Source organism: Nematolebias whitei, chromosome 5 (genome assembly GCF_014905685.2).
Source record: "Nematolebias whitei isolate Nwh7 chromosome 5, NemWhi1, whole genome shotgun sequence".
In the NCBI taxonomy this organism is placed as follows: Eukaryota; Metazoa; Chordata; class Actinopteri; order Cyprinodontiformes; family Rivulidae; genus Nematolebias; species Nematolebias whitei.
The window spans coordinates 34,287,420-34,305,605 of NC_056502.1; the positions used below are offsets into that span (position 1 = coordinate 34,287,420).

The window sequence follows — 18,186 nt, forward strand, 5'->3', positions numbered from 1 at the left end:
ATGGACGCTTGTCCTGAGCCTGGTTCTGCTAAAGGTTTCTTCCTCATGAGGGAGTTTCTCCTTCCCACTGTCACCTTCATATTTGCTCAAGGTGAGAGTTCTGTGACGGAATTTAATTCAAAACAGTCTGCTCCTCAGATAAATAATGTTAAATTATTATTTTTACATATGAATGTTTCTGTTTAGTGCCATGAGATGACTTCTGTTGTGACTTGGCGCTATATATACATGAAACTGAATTGAACACACAGACTTTCTTTGAGAAGCCCTGAAGAATACACTGCACTGAGGAAAAACTGCGTATTTGTAAGTAAACTGTCAAAGTTATAAGGAAAAAAGGAAGTTTTATGTATTTCAGTGTTCTACTTATGTTGTTCTGGTTGAAAAAATGAATTTAATGCTATTATTAAAAGCAATATATAAACTTTAATTATTTGTCTTGTTACGCCCCAAGGGCCAGAAACTTAGTGGAGACACTGGGCTCATCATGACTTGCTTAAAAAGATTGAAATTCAGATTGTATTTATTGTAAATGCTAAACTGGAGCTCAAATACATTATGGAAAACACAAGATTTCAGCTAAATGACCATAAAACTGAATGAATCTGGCTATGACAAAACACCTTCCTGTTTTCTTGTTAGAATGAAATCTCGTTAAAAAAAAAAGTTTAACTGTTAAAAAAAAAAGAAACTGCTTCTTTTCAGCCTTTCTTATTAAACTTTTATGTGACAGCAAATCTGCAAATAAAATATGTGTGCAGGATGGCTATTTGTCCAGCAGATGGCGGTGTTGTTTGCACTCTGTGCCTTTGGTTACTCTGCAGGGACCTAAAATTATAGAAATAAAAGAATAAAGCTGCTCAGCAAAACGTCACAACATATTTTAATTTTCAACAGCTATTTATTTTTGATGAGTAAACTCTCGAGATCCGTGTCCTCTGAGGAGGACCAGCATGAGGAAATCCTCTGCAGCGTGAGATGATGAAAGCGGATGTTCCCCACGTGCTGCATTAGTCATCTCACTGCAGTGCAGGGATTTCCCACATTACATCTCTGCACGCGTCCTGCCTCACGTACACACAGTCTGACGTGGTGAGACACTGAGGGAGGAGAGAGGAAGAGGAGGAGATTTTAGAGAAGCACCAGAACACATTAGTTTCATCATTCAATTACTGGAGAGGAAAACTTTTAAATAAGGCCTCTTAAAGGGATATTAGGACATTTTGAGGTTATGCACAATAAACATTTTACCTGTTGCTCTTGAATAGTTTCTGTTTGGAGAAACACAACTAGACAGGACCAATGAGATAGGATAGGTGTATAGGTGTAAGAAGTATCAGTAGCAGCTAGCTGTAGCACCTTCTATGCAGATAGGAACTTCCTGCAGGAGTCAACCTTTTAAATGATTATTCACATGATGTTGCCACTGACATATGTAATATGTAGTTACGTACTGCCATGGCCAAGATGTCCTGACAACGTACCTGTCAAGACCCCCTCCCCTCATGAGTGCATGTTCGCCCATCACAACACCTGCTGATCTTTGCCCGTTCTTCTTTGTCTCAGTGGGAAAGCAGAGGTGTGTGTCCAACAAACTTCAGTCAGGTCGTCTGGATGATTTCTTTGTTTTTTTTGTTGAAACGTTTTGTCCTTCATCCAAAGGACTTCATCAGTCCGAGGAGCCACAAACAAACTCAGTCCCACAAGCAGCACACTCCCATAGTGGACTAACCAGTTTTCTGGTGATAAGATGTTTTCTGGATCCCGTCGACTCCTCTGAGGCAGCCATAGCTAAAGTTGTTCAAAACATCAAAGTTCATGCTCAATAATCCAGGTAAAAAAAAAATCACTTTGGCTATGGCTGGGAGTTGTCTGGGGAGAGGGCGGGACCCAGAAACCATCTTATTACCAGCAAACTGGTTGGTCCACTAGGGAGTGTGCTGCTTGTGGGACTGAGTGTGTTTGTGGCTCCTCGGATTGATGAAGTCCTTTGTCTGAAGGATGAAACATCTCAACATGATGACCTGACTGAACTTTGTAGGATTTTTTTTTTTACCAGGATTATGGAGCATTAATTTTTTATGCAGAGGAGTGTGTGCTTGTTTAAATCTGAATAACACCATGACAAAAAAGAACAGCTCCCAACTGCCTGTGACTCACCGTTAAATTTAAAGAGTACTAAAGATTTTGGCTGTTCTTGAACATCACATCTTCAAGGACAAGAACTCCAGCTAGTTGCTGCTGCCAGTATCTTTAATTTTAAATGAGCATAGGTCCCTTGTGAATAATAAAGTAATGTAAAACTTTGGAGATTGATGAAGAAGGACTGTTTGTGACTTGGCTGTGTTCTAATCAGCCGTCAGCTTGTCACAAAGTTAAAGCTTGTAAATGTTACAGAACACCACTTCAAAATGTCTGAACTGCATTTTCACATATCTGCTCTGTGTGGTCCAGTCCCGCCACAGTCTGAGTCCCACATCCTTGGTTTTATCACAGTGAGTTGTAAACTCCAGCCGGTTTCCTGAGCCTGTCCTGTGGGATGTACCAAGTTGTGTGTTAACAGTGTGCCATCACTTATCTGTTCTTCTTTACGGTTATTAAATTGTATTTTATTAAAGAAACAGCGCGTGAGGCCTGCTGAGGAAGTAAAAACGAGGCTTGGTTCGTCCCCCTGGTTACCATGGCAGCCGCTGAGAGCTCGTGACTAGTCCCTCGTCCAGAATGGTTCACTCCAGTGGAGGAGGGTGTGACGTCACGTCGCTAGGGTAACCGGGCTAGTCACGTATAAAAATTAAAGCCCGCCCTGCAGTCTGCGCACACGCAGCGAACGAGCATCAGCGTTGAGGTAAGGCGGATTTAGCGTCTGTGTTCAGGCCTATAACGTCTAGGACTTCCCACAGGTTTATACACTGAGAGCTTACCGACGATATTGTTTTAAATCTTATTAATTCAGTGTAAAACTCGGCCAGTTTGTCCATGAAACAAAAGGTTGTTCGCGGCCGAAGTGGGCGTCGAATTTGATCTCCATCCCCCATTCAAGGTTAAACCTGCCGGAAGTAGAAAACAGAGACATAACATTACTGACTTTATCTTCTCTTATTTGGACCCGTTGGTAGAATACTTTTTAAGCTACAGGAAGAGAAATGAGAAGCGGTAATGGGAAGCTCGGTGTCTTCTCATGCTCAAATAAGGCTCTAAAATGAACAAATTTTAGAAATGCTCTCCGTAGGAAGAGGGACACTCGGTTTAATCTGTTCATTTGAAGCCGAACTGCGGATTAATTGAGCGGGAAACGACATCCTTTTTGCGGAAGTAGCTCAGAAAACTCCATATTGTTATCCTGGGGAAATGTAGACCTGCCATGTTAATAACCGTTAAAATATTCGGCAATAAATCGTTACGTGGATATCCCACAATGCTTTTCGGCATTCCTGCTCTTTTTTTTTTTTTTTTCATCGAGCTGTGATGAAGCTACGTGCTCTTCGTCATCATGTCTGACGGCGGTCAGAGACGAGCTGTTTTTATAATGGGAAGTAAAAGCACAAATGAGAGCCAAGTGCGAGCAGCAGGAACAAGAGCTCAGGAAGGACGAGAGGAAACCGTCCATGTTCTCGTGACTCGTCGAAGGGCAGAGATGTGGCGCAGTGGTGGCGCAGGATTCTGCCGCAGTTTGACTCGGCCGACCTGTTGATGCAATCAAGGCCTTGTTTTTATTTAAAAAAAAAAAAACTGGGCCACACTTACATCGAATATAACTGACGGAATGAAATGAGTTTAGGATATATTCAAACCTCTTCCATCTTGTGGCAGCTTCCAGCCTGGATGCAGCCATGTCTGGATGAAGGTCATCACTGCAGCTGATGAAGGGCGCTGCAGGCCCAGAGCTGCTCCCCTCATGATAATCAACGCTGCAACTTTAATCTCAATCTGAGTTTTAAATATTCAATGTGTATTTTACAGGCTGCAGACAGAAAACTCCACCTCAGGTAGCTGAAGGTCACATGGGGCTTTAGCTTCTCATTAGCAGCTGGAGCTGCTTCAGGGTAACCGGTTGTTTTTTGAGGTCCTGTGATGGTATTTAAATAATCAGTCATACATGTCTATATATAAAACATGCATGTATGTTCATTCCAACAATCAACTGAACATTATGACTGATCTGATGCTCACCTGCGCAGCCTGGTAGCCAATGAGGTTAGCTAGAGACTAGCAGAAACGCACATGGGCCATTATTCCTGCAGTGAGACCACACCTTTAGGAACAACCCTCACCAGCTTCTTGCTATGAAGATACTGTAACATTTTTATCAAGACAATTAAACCTTTTAAATTTCTGTGGTGCTTTGTTGGCCTTGGACCTGAAAATCAGATCAGATTGGTGAGCTGCATTGGGTACTTTTGCCACCATTTTGAGTAAAGACTCATTTACATACTTGACTCATTCATTCTTCCAGATGTGGTTGTGACTTATTTTGAAATTAAGTTTCCTTCAAAAAGTGGTGTGGATGGCTCAGTGCTGCAGTTGAGTCCACCTCTTACTCACTTCTAGACTAGTCATTATGAATAAGCAGTGCAGGGGGAACCACCCGCAGAATGACTCTGCACTCTGCATAATAGACTATATGCCACGGACTTCCGTTCTAGCACTTCCGCATTTTTCAGAAGGGCTGCGCACTTCCTGTTTGCTGTCAACACAGTGTTAGTGATGGCGTTTTTCACTCGATCACTGCAGGACTTGCCAACAATATCTGTTAATGATGTCTACAGAATTATTCAGACTTTCTCGAAAGCGCCCACATCTAAAAAGGACAAAGGATTCAAGCTTTATGTGTCCAACTACATAAATAAGTACGAAGGTAAGTCGGTATTTTTTTTTCAGTTCACCGAACTGCCTCATGCAGGCTACATCTAACACAGCTAACGTAGCTAACCTTGCTAAATTGTTGAGTAAATGTGTGTTGTCTGTACAATTTTTCTGATTAACCCAAATATTAGTTTCAAACAAGGAGGCAGGAGAAGTAACAGTTAGGGCTGAGTGTTTCCAGTCAATGAGGAAAAGCCAGAAGCCCCACTGTTTGAGTGTAAGTCAAAAGCACCCGACATGTTCTCTACAGGGCTGTGTTTTAAGAAGCTAGTAGGACTTTGATAATTACGGTTGTCTTTTTATAATAGCATTTACAGTTGGTACTTTTTGGTCTCTGAAATATTTGGTATTGTACACAGATGGTGCTGAGGGAATCAAAGCCGGTGGAGTTTCAGGGATGCCAGTGCACCTGTGTGGCAGGTACAGTCCTGTGCAGCCATGTGGCAGCTCTGCTTTTCCAGACGGCTCACTACTCCCAGTTGAAGCTTCCAGCTGTTCCTCCAGTCCTAAGCTGCACAGACACCGAACAGAAGTGGCATAAACCGAGGACAATGGTAACTACATATTGATGACTCTTTATTCCTGCTTATGAATTATAGTTCAATACTGTATTTACATCAATGTTGTTTTTGGATGCAGGGCATAAAACCTGGTCCAGTTAAGGACATGGTCGTCCTGTCAGCAAAACCAAGAGAGAGGAAAATCTTTGAAGGAATTAGGTTTGTTTTAATTTAAAGAACACAGACACATGCACAAACACACACACACATTTTTAAAAACTCATTAAATTTACTATCACAACACATGCACAAAAAGTGCATGTTTTGCTGTTTTATGTGCTTTATACATAAAATGTTATGGTATGGTACTTAAGCTTATGTTGTACTATGCCAGAGATAGGTTAAAAATGCAAATAAGTAACTAATAAAACTTCGTTTTTAAACAAGACAATAACTTTATTGCCTAAAATACAATAACATAGGCTTTATTTAGTATAAATTTCATCATTTGCCTATTAATGTCTTGTTTATGACAAATTTTTATTTTTCTCAACAGAAGCAACTTGTATAAAGGCACTACCAGCCCTCTTCCACTCATCTCGACCCTAAGGATACAGGATGTGTACCGGGGACTTCCAGCTGAAGAAGCGCCAATGATCACCACAATGGCTGTCTCCAACGATGTCCCTCTTGTTGACTCTTTGTTTGGTCCAGTACAAGAGGGAAGTGTTCTGTCATATCAGCTGCCAGCAAAGGTAGTTCCCAGGACCCGTCCACACCAACACGTCCTCTTACATAATGATTAGGGATGGTAGGCAGGCACTCAAACGTACACACCCATATTACTGGCAAATCCAGGGACAAATGCTAATTTCAGGGTGTGACTGGTGTGACTTTGTCATTTACACAGAAAATGACATGTTTATTGAGAGGGTTCCCCGTGACATGCAAGTACTGCAAACCATAAAACAAAAGGTTGACCATTTCTTTTTTTATTTTTACCTCAGCGCTTGCCTGGCAAATTAAAGGTAACATAGTCAAATTTTAACCTTTGCATATATGATTGAAAATACTGTTAATACTTGTGTCATGTTCCTTCCATTTATATTATTTTTAAGCAGTTAGATTTATGTATTTCTCTTTAAGGTCAGATACAATTTATTCTGTTTGAAATTAGCTATTAGGCTGTTATAATCATACCCTCTTTGTGAACTGTGTTTTTCTGTTTCAACAGTTTGCATTCACTAGATGAGTGGCATTTTTTGAAAAAAAAAATAAAATAAAATAATTTTTTTCATTTCAGTTTTATTAGTACTGTATTTCAATATCCCACTTGATGGCTTGACTTATATGAAAAATGTTATAAAAGAACTGATTTAATGGAAAAAGTTCAGAGAAATTGAAATATTTAGGACAGTGATTTAATTTTATTGTAAGTACAAAAAAACAAAATCAAACATAGATATACAGCATATTTTGTTGCTGTTACTCAGATGTCAGGCTTCTTTGCCCAGGCCTTTACTAGTGGGCCATTTTCATAATTTGTGAGTAGACAAGCAACAGTGAACAGTTGGTTGATTCTCCCAAAAGCACCTAGGGGAATTTCAGAGTCAAGTAACTTGTGCTCTTTGACTCGGCGAATGAGGCGCTCCACATGCACCCTGAGGCGTGCTATGGCCTGGGTCTCTCTAACTTCCACTGCAGACATCTGAGACCTACCAGAGAGAAATGCTGGCCTGTAAACTTTGCAGGGAACAATGTCATCAATAAGAAAGCCCCTGTCCACCATAACAGCCATCCCTGGTTTTAACAGCGTGATGAGACCAGATTCACGTGTGATCTGCTTGTCACTGATAGACCCGGCATACAGTCCAGAGATGAATGTCACTGCCCCATGAGGTGCAATCCCAATCAGCCCTTTCAGAGTGCAGTGGGATTTATAAGATGAAAACACCTCACTCTGGAGGAGAGGGGAAGATGGGCACTGACACCTCAGCTCAGTGCAGTCAAGGATGACTGTAGTGTCAGGGTAGTGTTTGAAGTCTGCCGGTAGATGTTTTCGTATATGTTCCTCCGGTATCCAGATCCTAATTGAACCTAAGACTGTAAATAAAAAGTTGCTCCATGTTGTGATGATCCTGCTGACAGTGGACTGATGGACACCGTACCGGTCAGCAAGATCACGTTGCTTGGATCCAAGGGCAAGGTAATTTAAAAACATGAAAAACTCATCGATGGGCTGCAAAGTACAAGTTGATGGAGTGGAGTCGAGGGCAGTTCCTCTCTGTCCTTGGCGAACACTGACCATGGATGGCAGAGAGGGCTCAATCATGCCCCAGAAATGCATCAGAAGGTCATATGATGCAAACCTGAAGAAAAAACATACCATAACAATTAGTGTCCATGTTAAACTACACAGCATACTTAAAAATAAATTCAACCCCAGGCACTGTGCTGTAATACTGTAATTAATTTAGAATATAAATACTTATATGGAAGATTGGTATTAGTTATTTGTCATGTTACATTATTCATAGATGACTGTTGTTTGAATTGATATTTTGAGTTAATTTTGTTTTAAAGAAGGGGCTGATATGATAAGATTATTTCTTCTGCTACCTTTCATTTTATGTATTTTTTTCATGTGGTTTTGTAAATTGTTTTTTTGGGGCTTTAAGTATGAAATGAACACAAAAAATTAAAATAAATTAAATGTATACATACACACAAATAATATACCTAGGCACATAGACACACACATTAAATATAGAGAGAGACAGAGAGAGAGCGAACTTAATTCAAACTGAATTTTTCGCTTTAGCATATAACTCGTGAAAAGGTTTTCTAAAATAATTTTATACTCTGTGTAACACAAACGCGCGCGCATCCCCCTCCTCACACACACACACACACACACACACACACACACACACACACACACACACACACACACCTACCTTGTGAAGAATCTAATGTCCTTGTCGGAGGATGCAAAACGGTGAATGCCGAATCGCTGCCTCAGCGTCAGGCTCTCAACCTGTTCCCGTAGCTGGCGGACTTCCTCCCGGAGATGATTATTTTCCTCCAGCACTGAATCCACAACTGCAGGGTCTGGACTAGCAGCATAACCGCGGGTCTTGGAGGTGGAAGGGAGTAATTATTCCATTCAAACAAAGCAGGTACAGCTCCCTTTTTTAACATCCGTCTTCCCTTTTCAGATCCTGGCTCTTGAATGTCCTCAGGTTTGAAATGCCGACTACAAACGCGGGTGTGAACTTTTAAAGCTAAGTTTTCCCTGCGGATAGCCACGGTCCATTGTCGCCTTAACTCCTCATCGGCAGGAAAATGGAAAAAACTAACTACTCTATTGTACCTACTGGTTAGTGGACACAACGGCACACAACAGAACTGACTTGCAGTGCCAGTAGATCGCAGACGCTTTCCGTTTTGAGTCTTTTTCATGGTTACTACTAGTAGCTTATGCTAAAAACAACTGCAGTGGATAGGAGCCGGAAGTGATGGACCCTTCTGAAATTTTAACGGAAGTACGTCACCACTACCCGTGGCATATAGTCTATTGTCACCACGTTTAGGAGAGGAGGTACACCGCCTTAGAGGCAGGTTTTAAATTGATCTGTATGTACAGATCACCTCATTTAGTTGTGATTGTCACAGTCAGACTTCATTAAACTGACAGTACCAAAGAATGCAGATTGGAACTTGGTAATCTTAGTTTTATGTTAATCTACTGTTGCTGTTGAAAGTTTCTTCAGCCAAACTGAGCATCTTTTTATTGCAGATCTGTTTCCAGAGACCTGAATGAATCGAATCTGTCCTCTTTGAAACTGAATCTGACCTTTTTGTCAGCGGTCGTCCTCTGAGGTGCAGATGGTAGAAAGGTTCAGATTCCACCTTTTTGTGTATGCTCTGCTGTTTTCGTGGTTTACCTCTTCTCACATCTCCTTTCCAAATTCTCTTGTCACACAGTTAAGAGATCTGAGTGAGTCTATGTATGTAGGTACATTGTCAAAGAGGAAGAGATCGAAACGGTTTAGCCCAAAATATTTTTGTTGCACAAAGAAAATGTACAAGGTCCCTTTTCTAGAAGGCCTGCAAGAGAAGACATTGGGTAGTCTGCAGTCAATCGACCCACTGCAGTGGAAAAACACTAGGGAATTGAAGAGAAGAGGGGTGTGACAGGAAGTTGTGAAGAAGGCCTGCAAACTGAAAGAAAGGCATCTGAAGGTTGGAGGCCGGGGGATGGGCGTAGTGCTGACGTGAAGTCAGGATAGATGACGTGGACATTTTACTAATCGCTCCTCAGAAGAATGACCATGCAGCTTTGTCTAAACTTTTAGTCTTTTGACTAGAAAACTTGGTTATTTAAACCGTTAAGTCTGGAATGGTTCACGTCAGACAAGACTAAACAGTAAATCATGTTTCCTGATGCATGCTCAATAACCCAGGTAGACAAATCTTAAGAAGAAAAAAAGTACTTTAACTTAAAAAAGTTAAGTCAGGTTCTCTAAACGGGTTCAAGAAACAAAAAAAGTAGAAACGTTTTCTTTCATCCGAAAGCTTCTTCAGTAAATCATGTTAAACAAGTCTAGGATCTGCAATAGGTGACCCATATCACATTTGAAACGCTTCCGGGAGACGATATTGCCTAACATTTTAGAAATTGAAGTAAAAAGAAACTTCAGTTTCAGAGAATTGTTAGCAGATGTATGATTTAAAAAAAATTCTTGCATTAATTTTTAGTATTATCACCCGATGCAACTGAGTTATCATTACCACAGTGACCCTTTCTAGTGTATCCGCAGTGGTTATTGTGAGAGGAAAATGGGTTGAAGCTCAGGGGGAGGGGAGGTTGTCCTAAAACTAAAGGGTAAAAGTGGAGGCTGATGCTGAGCAGGGTCGTTGAGTTTTAATGATCAGGTTGGAGGCTGGTGGGTATGGTAGGTGCAGTCTCTTTATGCTGCCTCTTGACTGATTTTTAACCAAAAAAGGGCATGAAGCAGATCTCAGCTGCATTGACGTGAAGCTAAACATAGTTTTCAAAACATGGTGAATTAACTGTGTTAAGTAATTCTCTTTTGTATTTACTTGAAAAAAAAAACAAGTTAACCACAAAGTTGCTGTGCATCATCATCCATGTTCCCTTTGTAATAAACCGGTCTTTGTCCTGGTGGCCGCACAGACCAGATGTCATCATTTTATCACATAACTGAGCCTCAAAGGCGGCTTACCTTTACACGTAGACCAGTTTCGGCACTAATGCTACCCAACTTCATGGCACACAGGAGCATACTGCATGAACGTTTAACAATTTTTACAATAAACACTGGAAAATCTATACTTTTTCCAGGAGATCACTGGTGCATAAACTGGGTTGAAGGTTTTTTTAAGTGCCTTCGTATTCTGATGTGGTGGGGGTGGGTGTCATGGGTAACTGTGAGAACTAATGGTTGAGTGTTGGTGTGGGGGAAGGGATGGAAAAAGCTTTAAATTTTTCCCATCCTTCAACATCATTCTTTTTCCAAGTTTTATTAGATCCATCTTGGGTCATTCTGATTATCCTTCTGTACTTGTGGAACCTCTGACAGGTTTGTTAAAGCAGTAAAACGTAGAACTGAGCTGGAAAATGTGTACCTCGTCGTCCGTTTTAGTGAGTGGCAGCAGGATGCAACAGTCTGCTGACTCTTCTGCACAATCCTGTCTCTGAGCCGAGGTCTTTCATTGCACTGCCACAATGCGTGTCACAGCAGGGTAGACATAAAATGGCTGCTCTACCATGGACTACCACAACAAGGTTTGTTTTCCATTGAAGAGCTAGGAGGAGCAGAGACATCCATCCATTCATTATCTTTACACGCTTCTTCCTTTTTTAGGTCACAGGTGCCCATGTCCAGCCATCACTGTACGAGAGGCGGGGTACACCCAGAACAGGTCTCCAGTCCATCACAGGGACACATATGGAGACAAATCAACCATTCACTCTCTCACTAGGGACACTTTTGTTACTTTAGTTATTGTTTTTGTCTTGAACTTTTTTGAATTTTCCAATTTATTAAACTTTATTTAACCAGACTAATCCCACTAAGATCACAGATCACTCTTGCAAGGGAGGCCTAGGTCTGAAGGCAGCCTAACATGCATGTTTCTGGTCTGTGCACACAGTTTTTGGGTTATGGTTGTTAAGCTGTTGTGGTTATATTTAATCCTTTTCCTAAAAATGGCTCAAGAGTTTTTTGTTAAAATCCGTTTGCTGGATATGAGATTTTTTTATAAGTCACAACAGAAGTTGTCTCAGGACACTGAACAGAAACATTCACAGTTAAATACTGATGACAGACTACTGCAGTAGTCCAACCTAGACACGATATATGCATAGATCAGTTTTTCTGCATCATTGTTGGACAATAGGTTTCTAATCTTAGGGAAATTATGCAAGTGTAGGGGAAACATTTTTTTTAAATGTGGGGGTTAAAAGACTTGTCCTGATCATAAATGGCACCAAGGTTTTTAACATTAGAACTGAAGGCCAGATTAATGTGATCCAGAGAAAGTGAAAGACGGCAACATTTATTCCAAAGATGCTCCGGTCCAAAAACCACAACCTCCGTCTTGTCTTGAATCTGAGCCTTAATCTGCTGCTCAGCACCTCCTGACTGAACTAGCCATGTGTGAAAATCTGAATTGTTTTGAGTAACAATATATCAAATGTCTTCCTCCTCTGCTGCAGGGCCACGAAAAAAAATCTGAAGAGGAATGTTTTGGTGCAAATGACTTTGTGTTTGAGTTATACAAGTATTATCTGCCCAGTATGTTTGCCCAACATTAAATTATGAATTTTTCCACATCTGGAGGCACAATGAAGCTTCTCTTCTACACGATTTGTCTCATTGGCCTGCACGTTTAAGTGGAAACTTCCACCTGGTTTAGAAACGCAGAATGGACCATTCTGTAGTGTCATTTGGTGAGGCAGCCATTTTGTTGTAGGGAACCCAGGCCTGCTGCTCTGAAGAGAAACTGATGTGTTTGAGAAACTGTGCCTGCAGGGAAGAAGAGACTGAGCAGAGGAGCTTGTACTCCCATACATGGGAACAGTAAAATTTTCTGAACACGCACGAACCAGAAATGTGAGAAACTGCAGAGTCATACTACACACACTGTCCTTTACTGACCTTGTGTTTATAGATGCTGCTGCTGCCTGCATGACGTGGCTGCTCTACCTGTAATGAATTCAGAACACAAAGGCAGCACAGAAAATGTTTTGGGCTGAGCCAGTTGAGCTCAGTGAGTTTAGTTTACAACAGACGGTTCACTAAATGTATTTATGTAAACTTGGTTTCAGTTAGCTTTAAGGTTTATTCATGCACGTCGTTGAGTGGAGTTGTGGACGCAGTTGACGTTTTCTAATCTTGTTAACCCCTGCAGTTTATTTTAAGTGCTCCCACAATGCATTTCACCTGAGTAACGACCTGTCCCAGATGCTCCTTTGAGAGATTCACAAACTCGACAGATTAGGAGATTACACTAGTTTATATTGACAGGGAGCCATTTTCAAGGACAGTGGCGGTTTCCTTCAACGTGCATGTTCAGACCACGCCATCTCCTTTACTATAAGCTACACTAGCTTAACTATCACAGAGCCTTGCATGCGTCACTGTAAATTTAGGAAGCTAAACATCCTGCCAGACGGGGATTAACCATTTACTAGTTCAGCTAACAAAGAACTAATTGGGTAATAACTTCATTAGTTGTATCAAACACGGATTGATCATCAGTGTCTCGTTTATCTCAAAGCAGAAGGTGTTTGAACTTGTGCAGTATGAAAAGCAGGTCATTCACTCCATAACAGGTGTGTTCCTGTTTCCTCACTTACTTTCTCCCACCCTTATTTCATTGTTTTCTCAACATGTTCCTGCATGGTGCAACACTTCAGCTGCAGTCAGTTCACCACGTCTGACAGCCTGTGTTTTTCCACTGAAGTACAGAATTGCACCTTGTATGTGTTCAGCCCCACCTTGTGGCTGATTGCTACTTCTGCTCACCATTGCATCACAGGCACTTCTACTTCCTCTGCTCAAGTTACTTAAACCATAAGATGTTTAAAATTGTCAGTAAAATTAAATGAATGGATGCTTCTCTATCAACAAATTAATTAAATGAATTTTTGTTCACATCTTTCCATCTAATTCCACAGAATATGAAATTGCTGCTGTGACATTTTAAATCTTTGTGAGGTTGCCCTGAGGGTATTTTAAATGTGAGACAATCTGTGTCCCCTCTGCATGTCTGATTAGAAATATTTTACTCATTAAATGTGATGCTATGATTTTAAAAAGAGACCAGGTCAAAGGACACTTGAAGTTGTGGCTCTACCTGCTCTCTTTAGTTCTGTTGGCTTCATTTTAATGCTTTGTATTTTATCTGAAAATAGAAATGGTATGCCTAACCAGTCCAACTTTAACTGGTCTCGTTAAAGCTAACTCCAGTTCTTAAAGTAGATCCTTTCATGTCAAGCCCTCACCTATAACTTGTGTATTAAGGGACCCTGTGTACATAATTTCGCTCCACCACATGAGGTGCGAATGACAATAAAGAAACTGATTATCACACCTGACGTGTTCAAGCTGTTTCCATTGCAGGTTAGTTTACATCATTAGTTTGTTGAATCATATGTTGCTTCTGCTGTTTTTTTTACAGGTATCTCCACACTCTCTAAGCTACAACAACCATGTCGGACCTCTGTGTTGGAATCAATGGGTGAGTCAGACCCTCAGTGTTGAGACTGGGGGGGGGGGGGGGGGGTTACTTTTCAATCACATGGTGGCTGCTAGAGATGGACACTAGAAAGGGGATTCATCATTGGATGGATGAATCATATCCGCTGTTTTTTTTTTTTTTTTAAGTGAAATGGGTTTCTGTCAGAACGCAAATGGACACCACCCAAAAAAAAAAGTTTTTTTTATGGTTGCTTTAGCAGCTTCTTCTTGTAGATTACCATGTAATTCCTAATTATTCTGCAATAATTCCAAGTTGGCCAGAGCATTACCTGTATCAAACTATGTTCTGCATCAAGTTCACAATCACACCAACAGGCAGCTGGACCCGCTGTCTTTTTTTTTTGTTGTAATATCTGTCTTCATGTGTCTGCAGCTTTGGGCGCATTGGTCGCCTGGTTCTGAGGGCTTGCCTCCAGAAAGGCATCAAAGTCGTAGCCATCAACGACCCCTTCATTGACTTGAAGTACATGGTGAGAACTTTCAGTGTATTTTTACATGTAGTAGGCAGTATATTTGTAACCACACAGTACCATGGCGTCTGAAAACAGCTAAAACTAGCCCAGACAGTTTTCTGATAACTAAACGTCATCCGAACGGTTCAAATTGATCTGTTATTTCTTTCCCACACTGTTCTAGGTCTACATGTTCAAGTATGACTCCACTCACGGCCGTTATGATGGCGAGGTCTCCCACGATGACAGCAAGCTTATCGTCGATGGTCATGGCATCTCAGTTTTCCAGTGGTACGTGATCCAGTCAGTCCAGTCATGTCTTGTACATTTTTAGTTGACTTTTCTACTTTGTTCTATAAATCTTTCATCCCAGCCAGGACTGAATTCCTGGCAGTGGAATGAGCTTTCTGCTTCACGAGGCTTCTCTCTGATAAAGATCCTGTCCACCGTCTGTGGCAGTTGTTGTTTTAGTTCATTGTACGGTGTCTGCTCTGATAATTCGTAAATCAACAAAAAGGATGCTTACTGAAGAGACATTCCTACATTTAGCACAGTCAGAACTGCATATTTGTTCACTTATCCAGGGTCTGCACAATAAATTGGAAACGATATGCAGTATGAGTAGGACCAACACCATCATGAGATTTCCATCGGTTATCTCTTGGTTGTACTAATTTGTGCTGTATTTGGAAACTTTAACTGTTTATTTTTAACTTTTTTGCCTTTAGCATGAAGCCCGCTGAGATCCCCTGGGGCAGTGCTGGAGCCAAATATGTTGTCGAGTCCACCGGAGTCTTCCTGAGTGTGGAGAAAGCCTCTGTACGTAATCTCTCACATACACACACAGAGTTCAGAGGACAGTCTGGTTTCTGACCTGAGTTCTTCTTACTCTGTTGCAAACAGTCTCACATCCAGGGTGGTGCACAGCGTGTGGTTGTGTCTGCCCCATCACCTGACGCTCCAATGTTTGTCATGGGAGTCAACGAGGACAAATACGACCCCTCCTCCATGACCATCGTCAGGTAACTCTTCTTTGTTGGCATAAGCCTGATTTTTTTAAATGTTGCTGTATTAAAAAAAAATAATATTTATGAATTTGTTAGTTCAGTAGCAAATATATATATATATATATTTTTTTTTCCAATTTATAGTAACGCCTCCTGTACCACCAACTGCCTGGCCCCCCTGGCCAAAGTCATCCATGATAACTTTGGTATTGAGGAGGCTCTCATGGTAATTGCTGCTCATACGGTTTGTTGGAGCCTTTAAGGTGCTTGTGTTTGACGCTGCATAACTCTGCTCCCTGTAGACTACAGTCCACGCCTACACAGCCACCCAGAAGACGGTGGACGGGCCCAGCGCCAAGGCCTGGCGTGACGGCCGTGGTGCCCACCAGAACATCATTCCAGCTTCCACCGGTGCCGCCAAGGCAGTGGGCAAAGTCATTCCTGAGCTCAATGGGTACGACGGCAGCTTCATCTTTGGTTCTGTTTCTAAAAACTGAGAAATGTGTCGAAGTAAAAATCAGACAACGCTGATCTGTCCCTTTCCGTCCTCTAGTAAGCTGACCGGAATGGCGTTCAGGGTGCCAGTGGCCGACGTGTCGGTTGTGGACCTGACATGCCGTCTGTCCAAGCCTGCATCTTACGCTCGGATTAAGGAGGCTGTCAAGAAGGCTGCACATGGATCCATGAAGGGAATTCTGGGTTACACTGAGGATCAGGTAAAGTCTTTGTGTCTGGTTTTAATGGAAGGTGGGGGCGTTTAAGGCTGGACTGGTGGGTGCCTTCCTCAGTAAAGTGCTGCCTTAACAGAGTTTCTGACTTTACCTTTTGCAGGTGGTGTCCTCTGACTTCATCGGTGACACTCACTCCTCCATCTTTGATGCTGGTGCTGGCATCTCCCTCAACGACAACTTTGTCAAGCTCATTTCCTGGTGAGTTTTCAGATGTCTCGCGAACAGCTTTAAATTTGTGTTCCCATCAAGACTGATAAAAGAGCATGCATTTTGAAACTGGCTTACTGGTCTTTTTTTTTTTTTTTTTTTTTTGCAGGTATGATAACGAGTATGGCTACAGTAGCCGTGTTGCCGATCTGCTGCTGTACATGCACTCCAAGGAGTAGACACTTCCTGCCCCGAAAGGAAGTTAGGAAAGGGACCACCCCTAAACATCGTAAACCCTCACTTACCTTTTACAAAAGGCCCCACCCATAGCCAAGTCATAGCTTTTGGACCCTTAGCTCTCCTACAGTAAATGTAGGCAGCAGCAGCGTGTTTGATTGTTCTGAGTTCATCTGTCTTTTCCTTTGACGACGAGGCGACAGGTCGGTGAAAGTACTTGTGTTCGTGTGCCCCTCTCCACCTCCCACTGCCAAGTTAGATGTCTCGTTCCAGCTGAGTACTTATCGTAACTACTGTATTAATTTCACTGTTGGTGTTTTTAAAAGCTTTGTCACCAGTGGAAGGAGTAAACTGAGAGGCAGCCCTACTGTAACTGCTTAAAGTTAGAGACGACTAAATAAAACGTGAGAAAATCCAAAACTCTGGTGGTCCAGCTTCTTTGTAAACTGTTGTTTTTTGTTTTTTCTCCCCACATCACAAAATGGGTTAAATCGTCATCTGAACAAGTTTCTTTAAGGGAGAAACGTTTCATCTTTCATCCAAAAGACTTGAGCGGTCTGCATCCTGCCAACCAGATGTTTTCTCTAAATAGCCATCATTGATGTGTTTGTTCTCCTGTTGAGTCATGATTTAACCTTTTTGTTGTGATTTATCTACCTGGATGATTTGAGCTTACAAACCTCTTCCCACATGTCCTGTTGTGACACTCCGGTGCATAGCTGAACTAAAAACTCTTAAAACCATTTTCAGTTGTTCACCACTCATTTACACTCATTTAAACTCTAATACAAACAACGTAAAGATGTAAAGCATTTTAATTTCAGATCAGTCATCAGTTTTTAATTCCTGAAGTCTCCACTTTGAGAAGTGAATCCAACATGTCTGCACTGAGAAATGCTACTGCGTCATGCTGTATTTGTACACGTATACTTGTACGCAAAGATTTCATCTGATACCAGAATGCATGTGTCTTGGGAGAGTCATGCACAGAAATGTTGCCGGGGAAAAAATCCTGAATGACTGATCGGCGATCATTTAAACGTTTGGTGAAATCAAATGGAAGAAAAACAACAGGAGCACTCAGGGCTGTGTTTAACAGTGAAAGTAAGAACATTTCCACACACACAATGTGAAGGGACTCAAGGGATTGGGACTGAACAGCTGCGTAGCCTGAAGAAAACCACTAACCAGTGAGGCTAACTGGGGAAAAGGCTTCAATTTACTTGGGAGCATAAAGATTGGACTCTGGAGCAATGGAAGAAGATCATGTGGTCTGATGAGTCCAGATTTACCCTGTTCCAGAGTGATGGGCGCATCAGGGTAAGAAGAGAGGCAGGTGAAGTGATGCACACATGACTAGTGTCTTGTCATCAATGAAAGATCTTGGTGAAAAATTAAAGTGACGCTGGATGGAAATAGATCTTGTGACATTACAGAAGTTTATTGAAACAACAACA

The 18,186-nt window shown here is 41.6% G+C and overlaps 1 protein-coding gene across 1 annotated transcript; it reads left to right on the plus strand.

Moving 5' to 3' along the window:
* The first annotated feature begins 2,802 nt into the window (after positions 1-2,802).
* Positions 2,803-17,149, plus strand: gapdhs (glyceraldehyde-3-phosphate dehydrogenase, spermatogenic). Its single transcript, XM_037676423.1, has 11 exons — positions 2,803-2,845; positions 14,076-14,135; positions 14,529-14,625; positions 14,792-14,898; positions 15,336-15,426; positions 15,511-15,629; positions 15,759-15,840; positions 15,917-16,068; positions 16,168-16,330; positions 16,446-16,543; positions 16,662-17,149. The coding sequence occupies exons 2-11, from the start codon at positions 14,107-14,109 to the stop codon at positions 16,729-16,731; spliced, it is 1,008 nt and encodes a 335-aa protein (XP_037532351.1). The 5' UTR covers positions 2,803-2,845; positions 14,076-14,106; the 3' UTR covers positions 16,732-17,149.
* Positions 17,150-18,186: the final 1,037 nt, after the last annotated feature.

Excerpts from the sequence above, each read along its gene's own strand:
- gapdhs (XM_037676423.1), top strand. The coding sequence starts at position 14,107 with ATGTCGGACCTCTGTGTTGGAATCAATGG. Across the intron at positions 16,069-16,167 it reads GTCATTCCTGAGCTCAATGG|TAAGCTGACCGGAATGGCGT; the intron begins GTACGACGGCAG and ends TCCGTCCTCTAG. Across the intron at positions 16,331-16,445 it reads TGGGTTACACTGAGGATCAG|GTGGTGTCCTCTGACTTCAT; the intron begins GTAAAGTCTTTG and ends TACCTTTTGCAG.